Source organism: Sorex fumeus, unplaced genomic scaffold (genome assembly GCF_029834395.1).
Source record: "Sorex fumeus unplaced genomic scaffold, SorFum_2.1 ptg000043l, whole genome shotgun sequence".
Lineage (NCBI taxonomy): Eukaryota > Metazoa > Chordata > Mammalia > Eulipotyphla > Soricidae > Sorex > Sorex fumeus.
The window spans coordinates 33,809,265-33,836,700 of NW_026606100.1; the positions used below are offsets into that span (position 1 = coordinate 33,809,265).

At 41.6% G+C, this 27,436-nt stretch overlaps 1 protein-coding gene across 1 annotated transcript in view; it reads left to right on the forward strand.

The window, feature by feature from the left end:
* Positions 1–3,007: 3,007 nt before the first annotated feature.
* The window catches only part of CFAP58 (cilia and flagella associated protein 58), a 104,608-nt gene continuing 80,179 nt past the window's right edge, over positions 3,008–27,436 (forward strand). Inside the window, exons 1-7 of the mRNA XM_056120319.1 lie at positions 3,008–3,016; positions 6,445–6,726; positions 9,513–9,661; positions 15,764–15,920; positions 16,743–16,937; positions 20,287–20,424; positions 22,234–22,393. Coding sequence (XP_055976294.1) covers positions 3,008–3,016; positions 6,445–6,726; positions 9,513–9,661; positions 15,764–15,920; positions 16,743–16,937; positions 20,287–20,424; positions 22,234–22,393 — 1,090 coding nt within the window. The remainder of the gene's footprint in view (positions 3,017–6,444; positions 6,727–9,512; positions 9,662–15,763; positions 15,921–16,742; positions 16,938–20,286; positions 20,425–22,233; positions 22,394–27,436) is intronic.

A 27,436-nucleotide genomic window follows, 5' to 3' on the forward strand; every position in this document is an offset into this window, starting at 1 on the left:
TAACGATATGATACAGCAACCCCACTGCTGGGTATATATGTGAAGAATAGGAAAATAACCTAAAAGTTAAGTTCACCCCAATATGTATGCAGTATTACTATTTTTAATAGCTAAGATATAGAAACAATGTTTTTTTATCATGGATAATGAAGATATCACACACAGGAATATTATTCAGCTGTAAAAAGATAGAACTTCACCATTTGCAAAGAAAATGAAATGAACTTGAGGGTGTTAAGTGACGTGAAATAAGTAAGAAGAAAATACAAATGTTACATGATTTTACACATCTGGGGAAAGTAAGGGTATGAAAATTTATGAATGAGCAACATAAAATAAAAACAACCAGTGGACATTTACAACAGATCTAAGATGGCTGGAGCGATAGCACAGCGGGTAGGGCGTTCGCCTTACAAGCGGCCAACATGGCCGACCCGAGTTCGATTCCTCCGCCCCTCTCGGAGAGCCCGGCAAGCTACCGAGAGTATTCGATATGCCAGACACAGTAACAACAAAGTCTCCAATGGAGATGTTACTGGGCCCGCTCGAGCAAATCGACGATCAACGGGAGGGCCTTTACTTTACTTACTTTACTAAGATTACCTGAGGGAAAGCAGATGGGGGTAAGAAAAAGGATGAAAATAAGAGAGTGGTGCTGGGAAATGTACACTGGTGGAGGGATGGATGTTGGAACACTGATGACTGAAACTAAATTATGAACAGCTTTGTAAATATCTATCTCACAGCGATTCAACAATAAAATCTTAGAAAGAAAAAGAGAGTGATAGGATTAATTTTTTTCTGTAAAATAATCACACCAAAATGTCTATAAAAAGCAAAAAACCAAAAAGATGAAGAGCTACCAATTTTAAGATTATTGTTTCACAAAGGACACGAGAGAAGTTTCCAGCCTTTGGAAACAGATTAAAATTTAGACTGTCCAAAAATGTTTCGCAAGTCATAAAGAAAAAGACCAATAGAAAAATCAGCAGGCAAGTATAAAAAGACAACTCACAGAAGGCACCCCAAATGGCCTAAAGGTATATGAAGAAATAAATTCAATTTCACCAGGAGCCAAAGAAATGTGGATTAGAACAAAGATGTGTTGATACTAACCTCCTCTGATACTGACATGTTAGAAAACTGGCAAATTCGAGGAATGGGAATTTGTAAGGCACCTAGAATGGTGACTGGTATAGGAAATAGAGTTTTTGTTTATGAAGAAATAGGCAGCTCGTGCCAGGAAAGAGAGGGGTGAGGGACAGGAACCCTAGTGATACTTGCTAAGTGTAGCCAAAGGCACAGTTCTGGGGTGTGGTCTAGCAGTGTTTGGTTAAGTTCCCACCAGGCTACACTAATCACCTTTGTGCTGTTGTGCTCCCTATGGGGTAGATGAATTTGAAAAAAAAAAAAAAAGGAAACAACCACACTCTTTGTCCAGTCTTCAAGGTCCTGACTTGATTAAGGAGCTGAGCTCTTTGGGAAGAAGGGCAATTTTTCTCTAGTAGCTCACTTGACATGGAAAAGAAGCTTTTGGTGGTTTTTCAGTCCTCATTGGCCCCTCTGGAAGGATGTCTAGTTGTATGGGACAAGACCTTTGCATAACTGAATGTGATGGCCCCCTTCATCTCCTGTAGCTTTAACCATTCCACTCCTGAGAGTACATGTATCAGCTACAGAAAGTAGGTATCTATTTCTGCACAGAAATAGATATATCTGTGTCTATATCTATTTCAAAGAAACTTATACACAGATCCATAAGGGAACATGGACAAAGAGGACCATCATCGCATTGCTTGTGGCATGGAAGTCTTAATAGATAGCCATCACTTGAAGGGTGGAAGTGAAATGAAGTAGACATCTAATAGGGAACATTATAAACAGCAGCCAGAAGCAATGAACTGGATTACAAAAACACATGTAATGGGAATCCATCCTCCAAATGAATATTGAGTGAAAAAAAATGCCGAAAATGCAATAATCCCCATGTCCAATATCAGTATTAAATTTGAAAACTTTTCACTAATAAAAATGCAATCCACTTTTCATAGCTGCCTATCATCCAGTCTAGCTCAAATGACTTCATGGGAGAGGAAGGGACGATGGAACAAAGAGGGTAAATAAAATATGAGAGGGGGGGACTAAAGAGATAATGCAGCAGGTCTGGTGCTTGCCTTGCACGCAGCTCAGCCAGGTTTGATCTCGGGCACCGGCATCTATTAGGTTTCCCCGGAGCACTGCCAGGAGTGATTCCTGAGTGCAGAGCCAGGAGTAACTCTGAGCATTGCCACGTGTGGCCCAAACAGACAGAGATGTCCTACACATTTCATGAACCAAGACATTTAATTTCCACAGTTCCCTGGACCTGAAGTGTTTCGGGGTGGCGAGAAGATGAAGGAAGGGCCATGAACGGGGAGCTCCTGACGCTGGGCACATTTGTATGGTGTGACTCTACATACTTTTTTTGTGTTTTCCCAGACAGACTTGAGTTCTGTTCCTCACTTTTTCACCTTTAGTGACAAAATACTTTGGAAGCAGGATTCGTTTTCTCTTTCTTCATATGCCTTGGAATCTTTCCTCATTCAAAATCTTCTGGCCCACATTTCCTTCTAAACGTGGACCCTTGCCTGTGTTTTGCCATCCATCACCCTCACTGGCTAAAAGTCTCAGGTCCACGCTGTCTTTCAGAAACACCTCCCCCGCCCCCATTGGTAGGCCCGCCCACAACGGGGAAATTTGCATGCCCGGCTCCGCCCAGGAGCTCGTCTCCTAGGCTCCTCCCCTTTCGAACTCCACCAGGCCCCGCCTCTAAGGGGCGTGGCTGTTGCCAGGCGACGGGAAGACGCGCGCCGAGGGCCGGGTTACAGCCACCAGCCAGGGAAAACAAATAACGCGGCGCTGCTTTAGACGCTGGGGTGGGGAATTATACTGTCCCTTCCTCAGACTCCGGTTCACTCTCCGAGGTCTCCACAGCGGCCGCTGAGGCCAACCCCCAGAGAGCGACAAGATGTCCGAGGTCAGGAGTCAGCGCCTTTCTCTCTCTAGCCTTTTTCTTCGCCCCTCCCCAACATTCACTCCTATTATTGTCACATCCAGTGTTTCCTCCGCCCCTACAGCCTCCACGGATCCTGTTCCCACCCGCGGCCTTATCTACCCACCTTCTCCCCTTTGGCTCTGACCACCCCGTTACCTTCTATTCTTCCCCACTATTGATCTGTATGGTAGGAAAATTCATGACTCCTGAGTGATTCACCTAATTGAGCCCTCCTAAATTTGGAGTGACTATAAGGTGATACGACAAAAAAGGTGCTTTTGAAGGATTGATGCCTCATTGATGGAGGAGACCTAGGAGAAAGCTTCATCTATAACCATCGCCACCACTGCTATTCATCGGTGCTGTCATCCTATCACCAGCTCTGACACACCTTCATCAAGGCCCTGGAACACAATGCCACTGCCCCCTCTTATCAATGATCACCCATCTGTCCCCCTCCAATCCGTCCCCCGTGTTCTGATTCACAGACACCTTCCCCTCACTGATGAGGGGTCATGATCCCTTACCCTTAGAATTCCTGTAACCTTGGCAACCTCAAGTTTCTATCATCCCCACATCCTCTATGGCCCCATTCCAAAAGACTTCATTGATCAGATCCCTCCCCCAATGTTACTCATCTCGTGGTTAGTGTCCAGCAGGAGCAGCTCTGCTCTTTTCAAGGCTGAGTGAGAAATGAAAATGCCCTTGTTAAAGAACTGACAGTCGCATAGTAAAAGGAGTGTGGACTCTGCCTGATGCCACAACTTGGGGCCTTCTACAACTGCGTAGCCAGCCCTGGTCCCAGTTCCTCTAATCACTATCATGCCTCCATCTCTAGTTGCAGTTTCTTGTCTCCTCCACACCAGTGGTTTTCACCCTTTTTCAAACCTGTGGATTGGGTTTCAACTCTTTCACACCTGTGGATTGTTGAATGTTGAAAAACACTCTCTACAACAGAAAAAGAGCCTCTATCATTCCAGCTTCTCCATCTCTAATCTTCATTGTATGGGCTAGCAGGGTAGATAACAAATGCTTTTGGTCACAACTAAGAGCTATTTTTAAAATTTTCTTTTTAATAGTATATTTAATCCACTAAAAAAAATTGGTGGTGCTCAGAGCTACTCCTGGCTCTATGCTGGAGAATAGGGCTAAGTGCCCAGAAATTCTGGGAAACCAAGTGGTACCAGGGATTAAACCCAGGCATCCCACATACAATGCATGTACTCTGTGTATTAAACTATATCTTTGGGCCCTGGCCTGAGTTATAAGTAAGGCCCCATTTTCTAGACCCAGAGTATATGTTTTTAATGATAGGAAAACTCTCTTAGTTATAAGTTTCTTTGAAACTTTTATTTCTTTGATAGTTTCCCATTCCTGTGCTAATGCCAGGCATACAGGGAAAACTCAGCCTGCAAACAAATCATTAGGCTGGTGATCAAGTGTTGACGTTAATACCATTTACAGGGATAGAACTGAGAACATTGCTGTGATAAATTTTCGTGTGTGCTTATGTTTAGCATCGACAAGGGGAAAGAATAGAGCAGTAGCAGTATCATATTTCCTTAATAGGATTTTTCCTCCTTTGTGGAATTTCTATATTGTGATCTTGGCAATAATCTGCTTTTAGTCAGGAAGGAAACCTCTGTTGAGTTTAACATCAGAACTAATATTATTATACAAAAAATGTTTTAGCTTATGTTTGTGACTCCACATCTATTTTAAGATGTGAATTCTGTTTTGCTTATATGTCATCTTTAGAAATTTAATCAGTAGTAGAAATGTTTTGGAAAATTGAAAATATGTAGTTTTGTCCAAATTGGACAAAATGTAGAAAAAAAACAAAAAATAGAAAAAAAGGATTGGGGTTAGAGAGATAGTACAGATGACTAGGGTTCTTATTTTTGGTGTGACCCCCCCAAAAAAAACAAAAGTCAAAACAAATTGGACAAAATGGGGTTGTCTAAGCATAACTAGACTATTTACTTAAATAGTTTTAGGCAAATTTGAATTTTACTATATTATTGGGATTAGAGATGCTCTCAGTTGATTTTTAAAATTAGTAATTGAATTTTGATGCCAAGGTTTACTTTGGTGTGGGCTGTAAATGCATATCTTGCAAACATCAGGGGATTCTTTTACAGTTCTTTGTTTGAAAGTCATGAGTGGTTCCCTGTGGTCTATAGAATAATTAATTCCGTGTTCACTAAAATCCCATTCAAGTTCTTCATTGTCTGTGATTTACTCCCTGCCTAGTTTCCTCCTCCTCTTTGCCATACTTCTTGCATTTCAGCCAATTTGAGCTTCTCCCCACAATCTCACAACTTGAGCTTTTAAACCTATTTCAAATGCTAGCTACCGGTTTTGTCTTAAAACTTTTCCTCCTTATCCATTTGGCCTTGCTCAAATATTACTTCCTTTTAGAAATTTACTCTAATATTTGCGCTTGGAGCAATTCCTTTCTACTGAGGTCATCATAAAACTTAGAATCCACTTATGGCAGATATCAAATTAGTCATTGCTATTTAGGCTTTATCAGGAAGATCTATTTATTGTTACTGTTTGATAAAGAAACTCAATCTGTTGGTATATCTCCTACAGCCGTCATTGTTCCAAACTACTTATAGCAACCCATCGGTATTGGATGAATAGGTGTCTTAGTCATTTAAAACTATTAAAAATTGTGCTGTATCTTACAATTAGTAGGTGTATTTATTTGCTAGGGCAGCTAAGGTAGCTAATTTGTGAATTGGGTGATTTATTTTTTAAATTTATTTATTTTTGCTTTTTGGGTCACACCCAGCTGATGCTCGGGAGTTACTCCTGGTTATTCCTCTCTCAAGCCCCTAGCCTAACTTTTTAAAGGATAAAAAGTATCAATGATCAGGGCTGCAGCAATAGCACAGTGGGTAGGGCGTTTGCCTTGCACGCGGCCAACCCGGGTTCGATTCCCAGCATCCCATTTGGTTCCCTGAGCACCGCCGGGAGTGATTCCTGAGTGCAAACCCAGGAGTAACCCCTGAGCATTGCATTGCTGATTCAAAAAGCAGAAAAAAAAAACAACCAAATTTATCAATGATCTTTTTGGACCATGTTCTATTTTTCAGATAAGTTTCACCTGGACTGTCCATCATTTCATTCTACTTATCCCAGAATAACCTTTGTGACCTCAGTGTGTCATGCCTTCCCTTGGCAGTCCTGGTGTCAAAAAGAATTAGAACGGACTGAAAAGAGAACAGGGATTAGAATAATCATTACGGCTATCAAAACTTAGCAAGTGCCTACTATTTGCCAGGCACTTGGCAAATACTAAACCTAGGTTATCTCATGTAACCTAATCCTTACCAACCCCCATCGGGTATGTAACCTATGAGAGATGCAATGCTCATTCCCATCCTTACTCTTTTGTACAGGAAAAAAGTGAGAAGCCAGTGCTGGAAGAAATGGCATTTGAAGAAATCGAAAGGGATTTCCAGCAGGTTCTCAGTGAACTTTCAGGAGATAAGAGTCTGGAAAAATTCAGGGTTGAATATGAAAAACTGCATTCTGTCTTGAAAAGGTCTTATGATAATGAGAAGCGCCTGATGGCCAAATGCAGGGAGCTCAATGCAGAGATTGTGGTGAATTCTGCAAAAGTCGCCACTGCCCTGAAGCTCTCTCAAGACGATCAAACCACCATTGCATCCCTGAAGAAGGTCAGTGATCTCTGAGAAACAGAACCAGTGGGGAGTTGTCATAAACGCATCCTGTGTTTAATGCCTCACTCTTTCATTATATTGGCAGCTCTAGGCTGGCAGTAAAAAAATTATTAAGTAAAAATTTACTTGATTTATATATCCATTACACCAAGGGAATAATGTTTCTAGGAAATACTGAGTTAGCAAAAATAATTGGAAATGACATCTAATTATAAATTCCAAATTAATATTTAGGCATTAAGAACATCACACTTTATCTCTAATCTTAATCTTAGTATGTCTTGTTTGAGGCAAGATGAGTAATTCAATATCTCACGATGATAGCCTGTTTGAGATATTTGCATATTTATAATTTACATACCATTCTAGGAGAGATTACCTTGAAAATGCCCAGATGTTAATTTTCATTATCTTTTTTTTTCCCTCTTGCCTTTCCTTTCACCTTAATCTTCCCAGTTCCTCATAATAGGGAAATGGGGATTCAGTCTGGGGAAGAAGTATTGTTTTGATTTACACTTTAATTTTTTGTTTGTTTTGGGGTCATGCCTGCTGTTCTTGCACTACTCCCTACCTTCTGTTCCAGTGTGATTTCCAGCAATGGTTGGGGGAACTTGTAGTGCTGGGGATGAACTCAGTCCTCCAGCATGCAAAACTGTGCTCCAACCCTTTGAGCCATCTTCCCAGTTCTATATTTTAATTTTTTGTTCTCAATTATGTCCATTAACTTGAAGGCAAAACATAGATGTTCCTTAGAGATAACAGAGTGACAGAAGATTAAGACATTTTACCTTATAATGAAGACTCTAGTCCCAAATCATTTGCAAATTTTTGAGATAATTCTTTTGATATCATGCAATTAAACTTATTCCAGTTCAAATTAATTTCCAAGACTAGTGCAAAGTAAAATATAGCTATTTTCTTAGAAATTTATTTTTTGGGGGAAGGTGGGGACACATTTGGTGGTGCTCAGGATTTAACTCTGGCTCTTTGCTCAGAGATCACACCTGGCTGATTTAAGTGGATCATATGGGGTGTCAGGAATCAAACTCAAGTCAGTGGTATGCAAGATAAGCACCTTTACCCACTGTACTAAGTCTCCAGCCCCAGAAACTTTTTTTTTTTTTGCTTTTTGGGTCACACCTGGCATTGCACAGGGGTTACTCCTGGCTCATGCACTCAGGAATTACTCCTGGTGGTGCTGGTGGGACCATATGGGATGCTGGGAATCGAACCCGGGTTGGCCACATGCAAGGCAAACACCCCACCTGCTGTGCTATGGCTCCAGGCCCCTCAGAAACAATTTTTAAAGTGTCACTTTCTTTATGTCCTTGCTGAAATACCTACCTAAAATAATTTTATTATAAAAGCACTTATAAATAAGAGCTGGAAATGGAAGTAATAAAATCTAATTGGGAAGGTTGATTTGGACAAAAATTCATATAATCATATTTCCATTAAATATCCTTCATTTCTTTTGCTAAAAATAGTGCATGTGATTGCTACATAAATACATAACACTAAACTGATATTTATTTTGAAACTCTAAATTATGGGATATCATTACCCCAGAATCATCTGTCTCTGTAATGTGATTGTTGGCATGGATTTGTTAAATTAAACACTCTTTTGCACTTATTTTGTTCCTCGTCAACATAAAAGTAGAATATTTTTACCTATACCTTATAGTGTCTTATCTGTATAAAGGATTCACATTTTATGTGGCAGAATTTTGCAAGAAATGTAATAGCAAGGTAAAACTTGGGGTCATTGCAACATTTGCTGTGCTCTGATCATGTGCTAAAAAGGTTAGTTTCCTCTTTTAAGTGTTTATTTACTATTGCACTTTGAATTTCATAATAGTACCGATAGCACAGCGGGTAGGGCGTTCGCCTTACAAGCGGCCAACATGGCCGACCCGAGTTCGATTCCTCCGCCCCTCTCGGAGAGCCCGGCAAGCTACCGAGAGTATTCGATATGCCAGACACAGTAACAACAAAGTCTCCAATGGAGACGTTACTGGGCCCGCTCGAGCAAATCGACGATCAACGGGAGGGCCTTTACCTTTACCTTTACCTTTATGAAAGACAAAGCTGCATGAGTCACTGCTTTCATTTCCTACTTTTTTAAAAAAAAATATGTTTGAGAGGCCCGAGCAATAGTACAACAGCTTGAGTGCTTGGCGTGCACATGGACAACCCAGGTTTGATCCCCAGAACCACATATAGCCCCCTAAGCCCCACATACTTGCTTGAGAGATTTTGGAATCACCAAGGCTGCTATATATAATTAAGTAACAGTGAAGACCATCCTCTGACAGCTTATTCTAGGGCTTCTGTTGCTCTCCAGGAGCTCCCTTGAAACCTGAAATCTGTCAAGAGCTTCTAATTTAGGGTTTTGGGTCCAAGACTAGACAGTTCTTCCCTACCTCCGCACTGCATAAAATATCTGGACTTGGAAAGTACCTAAGCTTACATTTTTAGTCACTTTTGTAAACCTATCTCAACATCTTTATTAGACATAGTCTCCCTAGCTTCAGGATGTAACCTTGTGGCTTATACTCACCAATCTAAGAAAAAATACTCATTGCCAATATCCCTCTTTAAAACTGCTGAATGAAAATGGTGAAAATTCAATAAGCCAATGTAGGTTTTCTGCATAATAGATTATTATATATCTTCTTGCTTCCTAGAAAGGACCACTCTATGGTTAATCTCTCATTCTTGTTTATTTTGCTTCTTCATCCTTGTGTGGTTGTTCTCACTGATATTCCATGACCCATATAGGAAATTGAAAAGGCCTGGAAGATGGTGGACGTAGCCTATGATAAAGAACAGAAGGCGAAGGACACAATTCTTGCCCTGAGAGAAGAAATAGTGAGCTTGACCAAACTGGTGGAGCAAGGGTCTGGACTATCGATGGACCAGGATAGCAAGTAGGACACAACCTTCTTGATACTGAACTTGCTTTTACAGAGGCCTTAACAGATGGGGACTTGCTAGTGCATCTAGAGCAGTGTTTATCAACCAGGGGCCATATGGTTCTCTGTAACCTCCAAGATACTCCAAGAGGACCACAAATGAGAACTGTATAAATGGGGGCCACAGCACAAAATTAGGGGGATAACTGGTAGGAAGGGAGGAAACAAGGACACAAAGGGGCACAACAAAGATGGCAAAACACTGATCTAGAATGGTTGTGTGTGTGTGTGTGTGTGTGTGTGTGTGTGTGTGTGTGTGCATGTGTGATACTGCACTCTCCTTCCTTGTGTCCCCAAAGATAGTTTTCTCTTTGATTTTCCTGTTTACTACTTTGGCACACTCAAAAACACCCAAATTTATGGTTATATTAAATTGCTCCCTTCCCTCTCTCTTTTAAAGAATCAAAACTACAAATGATCTTAAGTTTAATTCTATGGAAGTTGTTTGGGCTAGAGTCATCTGCTTTTCTGCTCAGTCCTCCTGTTAGAGGGATTCCATCATGTTTATTCCTCCAACCCTTCTCAACCCCATTACTTCTGTTTTAAACTTTGTCTTCTTGGCTCAGTCTTCTCAGGATCACTTGGTCTTCACCCCATGACAAGTTGTGGCTGTCTTATGTTTGGCCCCATGCTAACTAAGCTGGATTTGGTAATAGACTCCTAACTGGCCTCCTTATCTTCATCAGGGAGACTCTTCACTTTCTTTTTACCATGTGCAATATTCCAGACTGATGCTTCTGAAATTTGTACATGCATACTTTCACTTTCATGGACCTGCCCACACCTAAGTACAGAGCTCACAGTCTTGAACACAATTTCCACAACTCTTTATAGGTCTGTCCCAGTTAGTCTTGGGATAGTTTCACGTCATGGCCCCATACTTTTTTTTATTTTAATAATTTTTTTATTTTATAAAGTAGTTCACAATTTCATTACATTTAATATTCAAATACTAATCCCACCACCAATACACCTTTCCACCACCATATTTTGGATGTTTCCATCCCAAACCCCAATGCCTGCCCCAAAGCAGAACCAAAATAATTATTTTGTATTGTTTTTTATGAAAAACCACTGAAAATGCTATAAAAAAGTATCCTTAGAGGAAAGAGGGTAAAGATTGTTGTAGTCCACCCATGGGCCATTAAGCCCTTCTATAAGAGATCACTAACATATTGCTAGAAGTTGAGCCTTGTGTGCTTATATATATATACAGATATATATACATATGTATATGTATATATTTGTAAAAAATAATATTTCCCTCTAAGATTGGTTGCCTCCTACTTTGTTTTTTTTCATTTCTTGATTTTATTTAATTTAAAAAATTTTTATTAGTGAAACACCATGAGGAACAGTTGTTGACTTACAAATTTTTGTGCTTGGGTTTCAGTTATACAATGATCGAGTACCCATCCCTCCACCAGTGCCCATTCTCTACCACCACTGATCCCAGTATCCCTCCCACCCTGCATCCTCCCATCCCACCCCGCCTCTGTGGCAGGGAATTCCCTTTTGTTCTCTCTCTCCTTTTGGGTGCTGTGGTTTGCAAAAGAGGCATTGAGTGGCAATCATGTTCAGTCTATAGTCTACTTTCAGCATGCATCTCCCATCCTGGGAGGATCCTCCCAACACCCTTTATTTGGTGCTCCCTTCTCTATCTGAGCTGACTTTTTCCCTAGCATGTGCGGCTGGCTTCCAAGCTAAACCTCCTGGTACTTATCTCGGCTATTCTTGGGTGTTAGTCTCCTATTTTGTTACTTTACGTTCCCCAGAGGGCTGGAGCGATAGCTCAGTGGTAGGGCGTTTGCCTTGCACACAGCCAACATGGCCAACCCGAGTTTGATTCCTCTGCCCCTCTTGGAGAGCCCGGCAAGCTACTGCGAGTATCTCGCCCGCACGGCAGACCCTGGCAAGCTACCCGTGATGTATTTGATATACCAAACACAGTAACAACAAAGTCTCCAATGGAGATGTTACTGGGCCCGCTCGAGCAAATCGATGAACAACGGGAGGACATGATGTTCCCCAGATGAATGCAATCTTTCTATGTCTGTCCTTCTCTTTCTGACTCATTTCGCTTAGCATGATACTTTCCATGTAATACCACTTGTATGTAAATTTCATGACTTCATCTTTTCTAACAGCTACATAGTACTCCATTGTGTAGATGTACCAATGTTTCTTTCTTTTTTTTTTTTTATTTATTTCTTTATTGAATCACCGTGGGAAAGGTTACAAAGCTTTCAGGTTTAGGTCTCAGTCATGCAAATATCAAACACATTTCCCTTTACCAATACTTATTTTTTACCATGAAGAACCCCAATAAAACCCCACCCCCACCCCTCCCAGTCCCTGTGGGGCAGATGAATTCTAGTTAACACTCTATCTGCTTTGATTAGATTCATTGTTTCAATAAAAGATTCACCACTATTATTTAGAGTTTACCCGCCCCCCCCAAATCAGACATGCTGAAAAAGCATTGTGAAGTGATTTGCTTTCTACAGCTGGGTTCAAGAATTAAATGTTGGTTTTGGATTTCTGCTATTTTACTTATTGACCCTGGAAGTATTTCTACTGAAAGTCAGATAGTTAAGAAATTGGTTTCTGTGCTCTGGAGTTGTGGCCGTGCTGGAGAGCCGCTCGTGGGGGGCAACTGGTGACCTCGGTAGGGCGTGAAGGACGGATCGGAACGCCCCCCTACCCATGAGGTTTTAGTCGCCCCCACACCCCCGGCTCATGCCTGCTGTCCACAAGGCTCCCATGTGGCCGCCATCTTTCTTTCCAGAGAGGAGAGGGCGAATGGGGCAACACCCTTTCCCCTCCAGCAGACTTGATGGCCTGGATTAACACATAGTCCGTTCACTTTTCTGCTCCAAGCTGCTGGGTTCTGCATTAAATCCTTGTGTTTCTGGGGCTGTGGCCGTGCTGGAGAGCCGCTCGTGGGGGGCAACTGGTGGCCTCGGTAGGGCGTGAAGGACGGACTGGAACACCACCCTTCCCATGAGGTCTTCGTCGCCCCCACACCCCCGGCTCATACCTGCTGTCCACAAGGCCCCCATGCGGCCGCCATCCTTCTTTCCAGAGAAGAGAGGGCGAATGGGGCAACACCCTTTCCCCTCCGGACAGACATGATGACCTGGATTAACGCATAGCCCGTTCACTTTTCTGCTCCAAGCTGCTGGGTTATGCATTAAGTCCTTGTGTTTCTGGGGCTGTGGCCATGCTCCAAACTTAACTCTGATTTTCAGGGAGAACAGTTGGGTGGTTTACTTCCCATGGATCACTTTGTATATAGAGAGAAGTCGCGTGGCCGGTTTTGAGGAAAAGTCCTAGTTCCCGCATACTCGAGCTGTGCTTGTAGAGGCTTCTGGTCACCGGGGTTCCATCTGGGGGAGGTGGGATGCGGTACCTACCCCATCTGGGACTTCCTGATGATCTCGGCTCTTTTTGGAACCTGTTTTTTTTTTTTTCCCTTCGGGATCTGTGGATCCCGCCCTCCATGTTGTCCTTCTCTTCGGCTGAGTGCTCCCAAAGTTTCTTTAACTAGTCATCTGTTCTTGGGCACTCAGGTTTTTTCCAGATTCTAGCTATTGTAAACAGTGCTGCAATGAACAAACAAGTGCAGATGTCACTTCGACTATACTTTTTTTTGCCTCTCTGGGATATGTTCCCAGGAGTGGTATTGCTGGGTCAAATGGGAGCTCAATTTCTAGTTTTTTGAGAATCATCCATACTGTTTTCCAAAAGGGCTGAACCAGTCAGCATTCCCACCAGCAGTGAAGGAGGGTCCCTTTCTCACTACATCCACACCAACACCGGTTGCTTTTGTTCTTTTGGATGTGGGCCAGTTTCTATGGTATCAGATGATATCTCATTCCTGTTTTGATCTGCATCTCCCTGATGATTAATGAAATAGAGTGTTTTCTCATGTGAATGGCCCCATACTTTTGAACAGCTCTTTTAGGATGACAGGAACACCTTTTCTACCCTGTGAACAGTATTTATCTTTCAAGATTCATCACAAACACCACCTTCACTTAACAGTAGCACCTCTGTTCCAATTCCTCCCCACCTCATCTCTGCTGACCAAGGTAAAGAGTGACCATGCAACCCAATATGCATCTCCTGTGTGACACTGATTACATTGTATTTGCTACGTGCTTCTCTACCCATGAGGATGTAAACTTCTTGAAAAAAAGAGTCTGGGCAGGGCACACAGTACCTTGCATTAACTAAGGAATCATGAATCAGGATAGCTTCCTTGGGCAAACCTGACTGAATCTCATTGTTGCCTTGATTTCCTATGCTTTATAGATGCATATGTGCATGCTGAAAGAGAGTTCTAAGTCTAGGGACTGGGATGATGGATGAAAAAGGATAAAAAATTAGTAAATGTGTATGTAAGGATGGGTTCTACTTTCTTGCTCGTAAAGTCAACTATATTCAGAATCACTTCTAAAGAGGAAGGTGAGGAAACGGATTCAGTCAGGTGTGTGTTTAAGCGAGAATGGGAACCTGGTGAGGGGAATGGAAGACACTGTCTTTTCATGATGATCATAGCATTTGAGGTTTTGTTTGTGGAGAAGAGTTTGAGTGCAGCTTAAGAAATTATTTTTTAAATGAGATTGAGATTTTGTGGTTTGCAATACTCATGCATGTAATTCCAACACAAAGCTCATCATCAGTGTACTTACCTTCTTCTCCCAAGGACCCACTACCTCTTCTTCTCAACACCTGCCCCTACCCTCCACCCTGCCACCTTTGCCTATGTTGCAACCTTGCCTTGTATCTTTAAGTCCCAAACATGCAAGAGAGATCATTCTGTTTCCTTTCCTTCTGACTGACTTCTTGAGTGCAGTTTTGAAGGCTCCTTATTAAATATTTATGCTATAGCCAAGCTGTTGATAAGTAAATATTGTCAAGTTGACTGTTTCGAAGCCATTTGATGACTGTCAGCTGCCAGGTCTCTTCTGCTTTCCGGCTCTCAAAGAGCTGCCGTGCTCTAGAATATCTCTGCTGCATAAGGCACATCCGACAAAGTTTCCACATCCATGATGCTACTTCTGCAGAAAGTGAGGCCAAATCATATGTAATGATTTTTAAAATGCACAGGTAACTTTGGCTCACAGTTCAAATCAATACATAGTATCACAAATCCCTCTCCACATTCCCAAAGAAAAAGGCATTATGAATGATTTTGCAAATTTCATTTTTGGGAATGTTTAATCTAGATTGTGTCCAGGTGTGAGAAACCAGTCCCTGTGGTGAATGGGTTGGAAACCAGCAGAAATGTGTCTGATGTACTTACGTTAATGCTTCATTATAGGCTTCATAGCGGTGATAATAGCCCTCCAGTAGGTATATTAAACAAATCATTTCCTAAATTGACATCTCCTTGAGGTTAATTACATCCATTGCCGACAATAATATAGTTTCATGGCAGCTAGATTAAATAATTAAGATGTGGGGGAAAGTTAAGAGAAAAAAAATCACCCTCCCTGGGGCTGGAATGATAGTACAGCGGGGTAGGGCATTTGCCTTGCACGCGGCTGAACGGGTTCGATTCCCAGAATCCCATATGGTCCCCTGAGCACCGCCAGGAATAATTCCTGAATGCATGAGCCAGGAGTAACCCCTGAGCGTCACTGGGTATGACCCAAAAAGAAAAAAAATCACCCTCCCGGCCTCTCCAACTCTTTTTGCCTATATTCCTTTCTGTAGAGGCAACCAGTTACCAGTTTGGGGGTCTGCTTTTCAGAATTTCCATAAAAATGTGAACAAAACACAGGTATATAGCGATCCAGTGATTTCTTAAAATTCAGAAAAGTGGACATGTTGTATATAATACTATAGAACTATAGTATACATAATAATATAGAACTATGTAGCCCACAATCAGTGCCTGGCCAAGGCATAGAGATCTTTCTCTTTCTCACTTGGATCATGTTTATGCTTGACCTGAATGAATCTTTCTCCTGAAAATGAGCCAGAAGCTATTAGCAAAAGAGCCCTGAGCAGAAGCAACCGTGCTCTGATTTCTGTGTTCTCTTTTAGCATCCGGGATTTACTGAAGTTCAAAGAAGAAGTGACCAAGGAGCGAGATCAGCTCTTGTCGGAAGTGGTGAAATTACGGGAGGCCTTAGCGCAAAGCACTGAACAGCAGCAAGAAACCGAGCGCAACCGTGAAGACGCTGAGCAGACCATCACGCAGGTGGGGTTGGTGCAGATGAGGGCACCATGGAGGAGCATTGCTGGAGGACACAGTGCTTTCCCCAGCTCCCTTCCTTTCCTTCCTTGCTGACTTATACCTGTTGGGGCCCAAAGGAAACATTCATTGTTCTGCTTGTTTCTCTGGCTTGTTCTTACTGGAGCAGTGTTCCTTGTCATTCTTCCCAGCATTTTCTGTTGGAAGTCAATTAAACAGGGCACTGCTTAGAGTTTTGGCTCAAGAAAGTCTCCCTGAGGAAGACCAGGGCACCCTGCATCTGGGGGATAGTGGAGATAGTTTCTTTGGCTCTTGATGAGGAAACCCTATAGCAAATTCTTTCTAACATTTTTCTACAGAGTCAAAAGTCTGACAGATAACACATACTTGTAGCCTCCAGAAGCAAAAGAAGTGAACAGTTATGAGAAGCACTTTTTAGAGACTTTCCAGATTAAACTAGAGTGCTCTGTTTAGTGATGTCCAAGACACATGTAAAATACCATTTCATAGATAGGGTGGTGGGCTGTGTTTTATTGAGTTCCGATTAATGAATCCTTTCCCTGTTTAAACTGGCTAGAATTCTGGGCTTTCCTGCTTTATTAGATTTTATACCATTCTTGGTGGATTTGTTTCTACCCTCTATGTATCAAGGCTCTGGAAAACACAGCAATATGTTCTTGCAAAGTTCTCGAACACTCAACGTGTCGCTAAATATCCAGGGTAGACTACTACCAAATGGCCACCTTGAAAAGAAAAGATCTGAGAGGGGAAATTTGATGCGTTAAATGAGAGTTGTTCATCTTTTTCCTGTCCTTTCTCTGCCTGTAGTTCCAACAAGAGATCCAGCAACGTCAGAATGAAGCATCTCGGGAGTCTCGGAAGAAGGAAAAACTAGAGAAAGAGCTGAAGCAGATTCAGATAGACATGGACAGCAGGCAGACAGAAATCAAGTCCCTGCAACAGTATGTGCAGAAGAGCAAGGAGGAGCTGCTGAGACTGGAACAGCAGCTGAAGGAACAGAAGGTGCGCTTGGTGTGGGCTACACCAGGGGTCCTCATACAAGTAACAACTTTTTTGTGGTCTGTCGGAACATTTAGAATTTTCTTCGGTGGCTTGTAAACACCCTGTACTGCATTTGGTTTTTGAAAGCTAATTTTGGAGGGGGTGGTGAGGATGGGGCAGAACAACAGGTGGTACTCAGTATATACTCATGACCCTGTGCTCAAGGTTCACTTTTGGTGAGGTCCAAGGGGACATGCCAGATTGAATCCACATTGGCTGTGTGCAAAGCAAGTGCTCTACCTGCTGTATTATAGCTCCAGTCCCCAAAAGCTCTTATGGGTATATAAGCTTTCTCTTTCTCTCTTCCACCTCCCATTGGTTAATTTCTTTTTAATCTTATAATTGTATAGAAGATTACACGTTACAAAAATGTCACTCAGTGAATTTTTTCCATTGTATCTAGGGTCACCTAGACTTTGCCTAAGGAACAGCACCCAAAAGTCCACTTGAGATTCCTCCACGTCCCTCTTTCCCCAAGTGATCTGTTGTGAATTTAATCAGATTTTACAGGCTTGGAATCTTATATAGAATATAGTCATTTTTGTCTAACCTCTGACAGTATTCAGTTCATGAGATTTATTTATGTTGATGTCACATGGTTATAGAACTGTGTTTTTCAATATGGTAGTCATGAGCCATACATGGCTATGCAAATTTGGGTTATTTTGTTTTGTTTTGGTTTGATTTGGTTTTTGAGCCACGTCCTGCAACGCTCAGGGGTTACTCCTGACTCTGCACTCAGGAGTCACTACTGGTGGTGCTCAGGGGACCATATGAGATGCTGGGGATTGAAATCAGGTCAGTCACATGCAAGTCAAACATCCTACCCTCTGTACTATCACTCTGGCCCAAATTTGGGTTATTTAAATAAAATAAATTTAGTTCTTTGGTTGTACTAACAATATTTCAAGTTTTCAATAGTCACAGGAGACTAGTAGGTGTCAAGTTGTAGAGAGAAGATAGTTAATATATTAATATAGAAAGTTGTATTGGACAGAGTTCAATAGACCATTCATCCTTGTTGCTATTTTGTAATATTCTATTGTATAGCTCTGACATGATTTATTTATTTGTGTCTTTTTAAAATTGAATCATTGTGAGATACAGTTATAAACTTTCATGATTAAGTTTCAGTCATACAATGACCAATCACCCATCCCTCCCACCAGTGCCCAATGTTCCCTGTCCCCCTCCCAGCTTCCCCACCCCATCCCACCCCCGCCTCTGTGGCAGGTACATTTCTTCTTACTCTCTCTCTACTTTTGGTTTGCAACATAGATACTAAGAGGCCATCATGTTCGGTCATTAGTCTACTTTCAGCACTCATCTCCCATCCAGAGTGATTCCTCCAACCATCATTTACTTAGTGGCCCCTTCTCCATCCCAGCTGTCTTTTCAGGGGCTGGAGCGATAGCACAGAAGGTAGAGAGTTTGCATTGCACACAGCCAACCCAGGTTCGATTCCCAGCATCCCATATGGTTCCCTGAGCACCGCCAGGAGTCATTCCTGAGTGCAGAGCCAGGAATAACCCCTGTGCATTGCTGGTGTGACCCGCAAAAACAAAACCAAAAAAACTAACTGCCTCTTCCTCCAGCATGTGAGGCCAGCTTCCAAATGGTGGAGTAGTTCTCCTGGTCCTTATCTCTATTGTCCTTGGTGTTAATCTCATATTAGCACTGTAGCACTGTCCTGTAGTACTGTCCTCCTGTTGTTCAACGGTTTGCTCGAGTGGGCACCAGTAATGTCTCACAACAAACTGTGAGATTTGTTACTGTTTTTGGCATATAGAATACACCACGGGTACCTTGTCAGGCTCTGCCATGTGGACGAGATACTCTCCATAGCTTGCCAGGCTCTCTGAGAGGGGTGGAGGAATCGAACCTGGGTCGGCTATGTGCAAGGCAAATGTCCTACCTGATGTGCTATTGCTCCAGTGATTTTTAAAAAAATTTTTAAAACCTTTTTAAAATTGAGTTACTATGAGATAGTTACAAAACTTTCATGTTTGAGTTTCAGTCATGACATGATTTATTTTTGACATACTTATTCTTTTTAAAGTTTCAAGTTTAGGAAACTATACTCAGTCTTTATGGATTTAAAATATGACATTATTTAAAACATTTACTTAATAATAGAAATTTAAGATAACTCAGGTTAAATAGTAATAATTCCAATTTGTCTTTTTTTTTCTCATTTCTTAAGGAAGCAATTCATGTAACTAAAAAAAGTAGTTTCTTGACATTATTTTATCTTAGGAAGTTCCCACAGAATTGAAAAGTCATATAACATTTTCTACTTAAAAACCTTATGAGAATACCTATTTTTGTCATCTGCTTTATTAATCTTATGTTAAGCAAGAAATTAAATAGATTATTACATTATCTGTAATATGCACAAGAAAAAGACTTTGATGATGAAATTTGAGAGGATTTGAACATCAAAGCCTTTGCTTTGTTTAGCAGTATCCAAGATTCATGTGAAACACAACCTCAATTTTAGTGTAGCTGGGTATATTTTATTTAGTACCTATCGATGAGAAATTGGGTGATTAACTTTTGCTGGCATGGAAATTCTTTTTTAGAATGACTGTGCAAGCTATCTTCTTTCCCTCCCTTTTTCCTTTAACTGCTTTGTTATTCCTCCATCTTTCCAATATTCTGCCAATAGCAATGATTTCCACTCCTGCCCTCCAAAATAATCCCCTGTTTTATAAAAGCATGTCTGCTTAGAATAGTCAAGGTAGGAAGAGGAAACTCTGACAGACACGGATATCAATCACTCCACTGCTGTTCCCTGGTTTTGACTTAAGTTGTATTAAAAGAGAATTGTTTCTGCATTAGTGTTAGTGAACAGTTCCCTTTCGAAAATGTCGGAGGCATGTTAAAGCAGGGTTTGCCTCTGAAGATGTAGCTTTGGAGTTCCATAGCTGATAAACCCGTTTGAATCTTGAGTTCATTTGCAATGATTATAGCAATTGTTGTGTATGCGATGCCTGTGAAATCTGCCAAATGGCAAAGAGGCATTAAAATATTTATCCACCACCTGTGAACAAGACTTCCCAAGGCTCCCAGAAAAAAAAATGATACTCACTGTGTTATTCATTAGGAGGCGTCATTTGCCTCAGCCATTTAACATTCATCATATATGAGTTCAGTAGTGCTTTCATAGGGGATAAAAAACAATTTCTACAAAGACAAGAGAAAGAGTGACTGCTGGCATTGCCCCAGGAGGTTTGTAGGGCCTCCTGAGTGGGTATGCAGATACAGTAATCAGATTAAAAAGCCATAACCAGCCCCTTTCCACTTTCAGATACTGAACGAGAGAGCTGCAAAGGAACTGGAGCATTTCCAGATGAGAAATTCTAAACTTCAGCAAGAAAACGAGCAACACGTTTTGGTTTGTGAACAGTTAGCCCAGGAAAACCAGCAGAAGGCGTCGGAGCTCAAAGTAAATATCCAGTCACATACTGACCCTCTAGCACTCTTTTCTCACTCCCTTTTAATACTATAGGGTGGTTTTCGTGGTTGGAATCTTAGGCTGAATAACTTGGATACATCAAGAGCAGGCACAAATCTACATGTTGCTTTATACCTGGAAACAGGCAGTTCCCATTCTTAATTCTAAAATTTGGCTATCGATCATACGCAAATGCATATGCTTCCCAAAGCAAGCTCAGAGGTTCATCTCTGTAGTCTTAACCTTGCAAGTTGCAAGTTGCCCAGAGCTAGAGACCATTGTAGGTACAGAACAAAGGTGTCAGATTGTATTTTACTACTTGCATGGAGTAGGTGGACTGGGAAGACTGTAGGAAGAGAATTTGGGCTTGTAAAACCATGATTTTTCACTTCTACCCAATATAAATATCAATGCAGGTTTCCTGCTCTTTTCCTTATCTTCATTGAAGAGTGCTGGCAAATTAGTTTGGATAACAGTTTTATATGTTGATATATATGGTATGACTTCATGCTGAACAGAACAACTTCATACTGAGCATTTTAATCCTGATAAACTTATAAACCCTATTTTGGTTATACTAGAATACTGCACATAAATGAATGATGATTCAAAAATAGTACATGCATTTGAGCAGTAAGTCATAATATATCACAGCAAAGGGCCTTTAGTGAAGATACTGAACGTACATGTACTGGTATGTATGTACACATACACACATTTATTTGCACACTTGTATCTTGCTTTACTTGTCCTCTAGGGTAGAGTTCTGGGATTTTTCTGAAATCCAATCACAGGGTCTGGATTGATAACTACTGAAATTAGAACATCTTAGAATCAAAAGGGACCTTAGGTCAACTAATTTGGACCCTGTTGGATGTAAGGCTGATAAACCATTAAAGCTGCCCAGGGGTCTTAATTCAAAAGTGTTCTTTATCAGAATGCTGTAAGTTGAAGCAAAAATGAAACGACTGCTTCATGGAAAAATGAATTAGCTCCTAAGGTGAAATTAAAGCAATAAATTTTTATGCCATGAATTCTCTCTTTTGATAACAGGCGGGGCACCTTGAGAGATAGAATATTTTTGTTAACAGATTCTGAACCTATGGGATTCTGTCTCTAGCCATAATCGAAGTATAAATCCAGTATCTCCATTATTAAGTTCTAGGGATAATCACAAGCCTTCATTTGCAGAAGATGCACTGGTTTCTTTTCCAGTAATTTCTAAGAGTAAAAACACTTTAAAAGCAAATTAATGATAAAAGTCAGGAAAAAAATTCTGGTGCTTTGCAATGGAAGAATGATTATTTTGGGGCTCATTGCCATTTTGTAGACCTCCTTTTATTGTCTCTCCGATCTCCTATTTGTACACCTTGTACAAACCTGCATAGAGAAAGGAAGACCCCTTCTGTAGTAAGTGCAATTGCACTACAGGCCACAGGGATCCAAATGAGTTTTGAGATATAATATAGCATTTAATAACCTTCTGAGAAAGTTCACTATTTGATTCTATAAAAATTGCTAATTAATCTGCACATTTGACATTTTTATTTATAATAGTGACCACACAGCATTCTTGTGGTGGTATCTGGAGACATATTTAGCTTCATAGCACCACCTATTTTATCCCAACAACAGGGTTTTGAGATTTCTCTCAGAACCGGTGTGTGTTGATTTAACCCCATGCAACAGCTTCTCACTGCCACAGGCAGCATTGCCTTTGATTAATTCTGAGTTTGCCAGCATCTAGTCATGGCCCTTTATTTACACTGTCTCTGATTAATTCTCTCTCACTAATTACAGGCCAAAGAGGATGAAGTCCATCAGATGCGCCTTGACATTGGGAAGCTTAATAAAATCAGAGAACAAATTCATAAGAAATTGCGGGTGATTGAAGAGCAAAAGGTAGAAGTGGAGCAGCATAAAGAAACACTAAAGAATCAGATTTTGGCACTGGAGAGAGGTAAACCAACAGCCATTCTATGCTTTGTCTGTGTTGTCTTATTTTATGAACGTTCTAGTGGTAATGAATGTTTTGCAACTCAGGGCTCCATATGTGCAAACCAAAACCATGAGAAAGTTTCAAAACAGTTTCATCATGGAAACTGTACAAGGAGCGGGAGCTATAGTACAGCAGGGAGGGCGTTTGCCTTAAACACAGCTGACCCAGGTTCGATCCCCAGCATCCCATATGGTCCCCCGAGCACTGCCAAGAGTAATTCCTGAGTGAAGAGCAAGGAGTAACCCCTGAGCATCACCAGGTACAACCCCTCTCCTCCCCGACAAAAAAGCAAATAATAATATAATAATAATAATGAAAGAAACTTAAAACTGGTAAGCAGAAAATATGCAGGGGATGCCATTTTGATACCTCAAACTTTCTTCTTTTTGTTGTTGTTTTTGGGCCACACCCAGCCATGCTCAGGCATTACTCCTGGCTCTGCATTCAAAGATATCCCCTGTCAGTGCTCTGGGGGCCAAATGGGGTGCTGGGGATTGACCCCAGGTCAGCCATGTGCACAACAAGCATCCTAGCCACTTGACTATTGCTACAGCCCCCAAACTTTTATTTTGTTTTGTTTTTGGGTCACACCTGGTGATGCACAGGGGTTACTCCTGGCTTTGCACTCAGAAATTACTCCTGGCAGTGCTCGGGGAACCATATGGGATGCTGGGAATCGAACCCAGGTTGGCCGCGTGCAAGACAAACCCCCTATCTGATGTGCTATCACTCCAGCCCCACCCCAAACTTTCTTATCCTAAAAAAATACTCAATTAACTATTTTGGCTCAATATAAATCCACCTCCAAGCATTAGTCAATATTTGTTGATGAAGAAAATAACAGGTCTGGATTCTTTATGATCTTTTGCCTTATTCCCTCTTTTCTGAAGAAAATAAGGGACAAGTTAGAATGAATTTCCCAATTGTACCCAGAATCAGTGGGATAAAACTTAATGATTTATAATTTTTTATTTTCTATTAATACTTTTACATATGGTGAACTCTTGTTTTCTTTTCATTTTTTATAATTTTATTTATTGAATCACCGTGAGAGCAGTTACAAAGCTTTTGGGATTAAGTCTCGGTCATACAATGAAACACCCATACCTTCACCAGTACCCATTCTCCACCACTAAATCCCTAGTATACCCCCCATCCCACACCCTCCCGCCACCTGTGGGGCAGATGATTTCCACATTACTCTTTCTCTACTTTGATCACATTCAATATTTCGACACCAGACCCACCATTATTATTTGAGATTTTACCCCAACACTCAGATATGCTGAAAAGGCAACAATAGACAATTTGTGTTCTATTGCTGGTTATGAATAACATATGATGTTGCCTGGCTGCAGTAGGGCCATGTAATTTTGAAATTCCGAAATTTTAACACTTAAATCTGAAGGGATTTCTGCCAAAAGTCACTGGGTTTCGAGATTTGCTCCTGAGTCTCTGGGATCATGGCTGTTGAGCTGCTTGATCAGGAGCCAGAGAGGCCGTTCGTGGGCGATGACTTGTGGTCTCGTTGGGGTGGGGAGGACAGGCCCAGCTCCACCCCATCCCGTGAAGCCCAACAAGTTTTGTCACTGCGGGCCCAAGCTTGACTGTCCATTGGCCTCTGGAGGATGGCAGCCACTGAGCCGCCAGGGGGAAACAGGCGGAGGGACAGCACCCTTTCCCCCCTGGGGTGGCCAGGCGACAGTAACCTACTGCAGGGTTCGGACACATTTCTGCCAAAAGCCGCTGGGTTTCAAGATTTGTTTCTGAGTCTCTGGGATCAAGGCCATTAAGCAGCTTGATCAGGAGCCAGAGAGGCCATTTGTGGGTGATGACTTGGGGTCTCGTTGGGGAGGGGAGGACAGGCCTGGCTCCACCGCCATCCCGTGAGGCACTGTGTGTCTCATCACTGGGAGCCCAAACCTGACTATCCAGTGGCCTCTAAAGGATGGCAGCCACTGGGCCACCAGGGGGAACAGGCCAAGGCACGAAACCTATTCCCACCTGGATTGGCCCAGCACCGGTAACCTACTGCAGGGACCGGGCGCATTTCTACCTAAAGCCGCTGGTTTCCAAGATTCATTTCTGAGTCTCTGGGATCATGGCCAGTAAGCAGTTCAATCAGGAACTAGAGAGGCCTTGCCTCCAATTTTATAGCTGAGCCGGAGGTGGTTTGTGGGTGTGTTTCCCACATACCTAACTTTTGGCCGTTTACTTTCTTGGTAAACTTTGCCCCAAGTTTTTGGGGTCTGGCCAAAGGCACAGCAGCAATTTTGGGGTATCTGGAAGTCTGAAGGAGCCATCAGGCTGCTGATGCACTCGCCTCACAGGTACAGATTGACCTGCTGGTGGCACCATACCCCCTTGAACTCTTGTTTTACTCAGCTACTGACTCATTGACTTGTGAGGGAAAACTTTGAGGGTCAAAGACACTGAAAACCATTAAGGATAGAAATTCTGGAGTCAGATCTGCCTTGGCTCTGGTCTCATACCCGTCACAGTTGTTGAGGGAGTGCACTGAACATAAAGTACTGTGCTTGGTGCCTAGTACATATGTAAGTGCTTTCTAAATGTCACCTATTAGTATTTAGTGTTAGTAGCTAAATTTAGTACTGATTTTGTAACAGGTTAGGCTCTTATCTCATTCTGAAAGAATAGAATTATTTAAGTAGGGCACAGGATGAAGTTTGGAATGTTAGAAACACTCTGAACTTGGAGACAGATCACCTGGGCTTGCATTCATCTTTATTTATGTGTGTTGTTGAATTGTAACTCACTGAATGAACTAACATACATGAAAGCATAAAACCATCTTGCTAAAAGCTCAATGTCTAGATAAAATTATTAGTGATATTGACATATTTTAGTGTTTGTGGAGTGCAGATACTTTTCCTTCTAAGACATAAGGAAATTGTTGTTGTTTGGGGGACAAACTTGGTGATGTTCAGGGATTACTCCTGGCTCTGCACTCAGGAATTACTCCTGGCAATGCTTGGGGGACCATGTGAGAAACAAACCCCTGTTGACTGCTTGCAGAGCAAACACCCTGCCCACTATATACACTCTGGTTCCAGGAAATATATACATACTTATATGAAATTGAGGTTCAGTTGCAAATTGTCCTGATTCATTTCTTCATTTCATTCATTCATGCACCAAATTGGGTGTATTCTAAGTGCAGGCATGATGCTGGAATTCCAGGATGCTTGTATTCTAGCATAAGCCAATGAGCCAGGATCTCACTATTCTACAAAGAAGTAATCATTGATGTCAAGAGAGGGGTTCGGCAGGGTGATACCATTTCACCGAAACTCTTCAGTGCCACCCTCGAGAACATCATGCGACGACTGGAATGGGAAGGAATGGGAGTGAAGATAGATGGTCGGCAACTACACCACCTCCGCTTTGCTGATGACATTGTTTTAATAACACCAAACATCAGCCAAGCGGCACAAATGCTGGCCGACTTTGACCGTGAATGTGGAAAGGTAGGACTACAGCTGAATCTTACGAAGACAATGTTTATGAGAAACAGCCTCGTTCCTGATGCCTCATTCGCTCTCAACGGAACGACCATCTCCGAATGCAACAGCTATGTGTACCTAGGTCGAGAAGTCAACATGACAAATGACCTGGCACCCGAGCTGCGCAGGAGGAAGAGAGCGGCTTGGAACGCCTTCAAGAACGTCGAAGAAATAGCTAAGAGGACGAAGAACCTCCGGCTCCGGGCACATCTCTTTGATTCCACTGTTCTTCCTGCATTAACATATGCCTCAGAGACCTGGGCCCTATGCAAACAGGATGAGAATGCTATTCAGGTCTCCCAAAGAAGAATAGAAAGAGCTATGCTTGGAATATCATGTTTCACTCAAATGAGAGAAAAAATCCGGAGTTCCGACATCCGTAGACGATCAAGAATCAGGGACGCTGTCTCATTTGCCAAGGTGTCAAAAATCAGATGGGCTGGTCATGTAATGAGATTTAAAGACGACCGCTGGACTAGAGCTGTTACCGACTGGATTCCACGGGATGTCAAAAGACCACGTGGCCGCCCACCTACCAGATGGTCAGACTTCTTCGTCAAGATCATGAACGATCGGTTCGAGGCTCTTCATGTTCCCAGAGCGAACAGATGCCATTGGGCTACACTAGCACGCGACAGGGACAAATGGAGACGTTACTGGCACCCGCTAGAGCAAATCGACGACTAACGGGAAGTTAAGTGATTAAGTGATTGCTTGTAATAATTTAAACTCAAAATCAAATTTAATATATGTGTATATTAGGGGATCATTCTTTCTCCGTCCACACCCCAAATTTCTTAAGTCTTGATCCCAATTCTTTATCCTTAAATTATATGTCTGGAAGTCATTATGCTCTCTTTCAGCTATATTATGGATGTCATTTATGTCATTATTTATTCTCAGATACCTCTTCCTTTTCATATGCCCACTAAAGAGTGGTACTGGACATATTTGGCAAGAGCATGAATCCTCCTATGTTAATAACTTTCTACTGCAGAATCCAAGAAACAATTGAAAAAAACTGGAAACACAAGAATTCTACATAGTGGCTGTTGAGAAAATAACTATAGATATTGGTAGCTTTCTTTCATACAAAGAATCAGGATACATGATGAAAAAAATCCCTTTTGCAATGGCAACTAAAATTTTTAAAATATATGAATAAGATATCTGAAAGACATAAAAATACCACTGCAGATTTCTGTTGAGTAAGTTTGAAGGAAAGTCTGAAAAGACTGGAGATATGTATCAGAATCCTGGAGGAGAAAACTCAATATGAAAGAAATAGGAATCTGATCAAGTTAGTCTCAACATTTAATATTTCCAAAAAAGGTTTCAGTGATTTCTGTTGTTTGGGACTTGAATACTGGTCTAGTGTTCTTCCAGAAAGATAATTGAATAGTGCTAGAGAAATGGCTGAATAAACAGACCAATGGAAAAAACTGAAAAGATTCCAATTATCTAAAATAAAGATAACTTT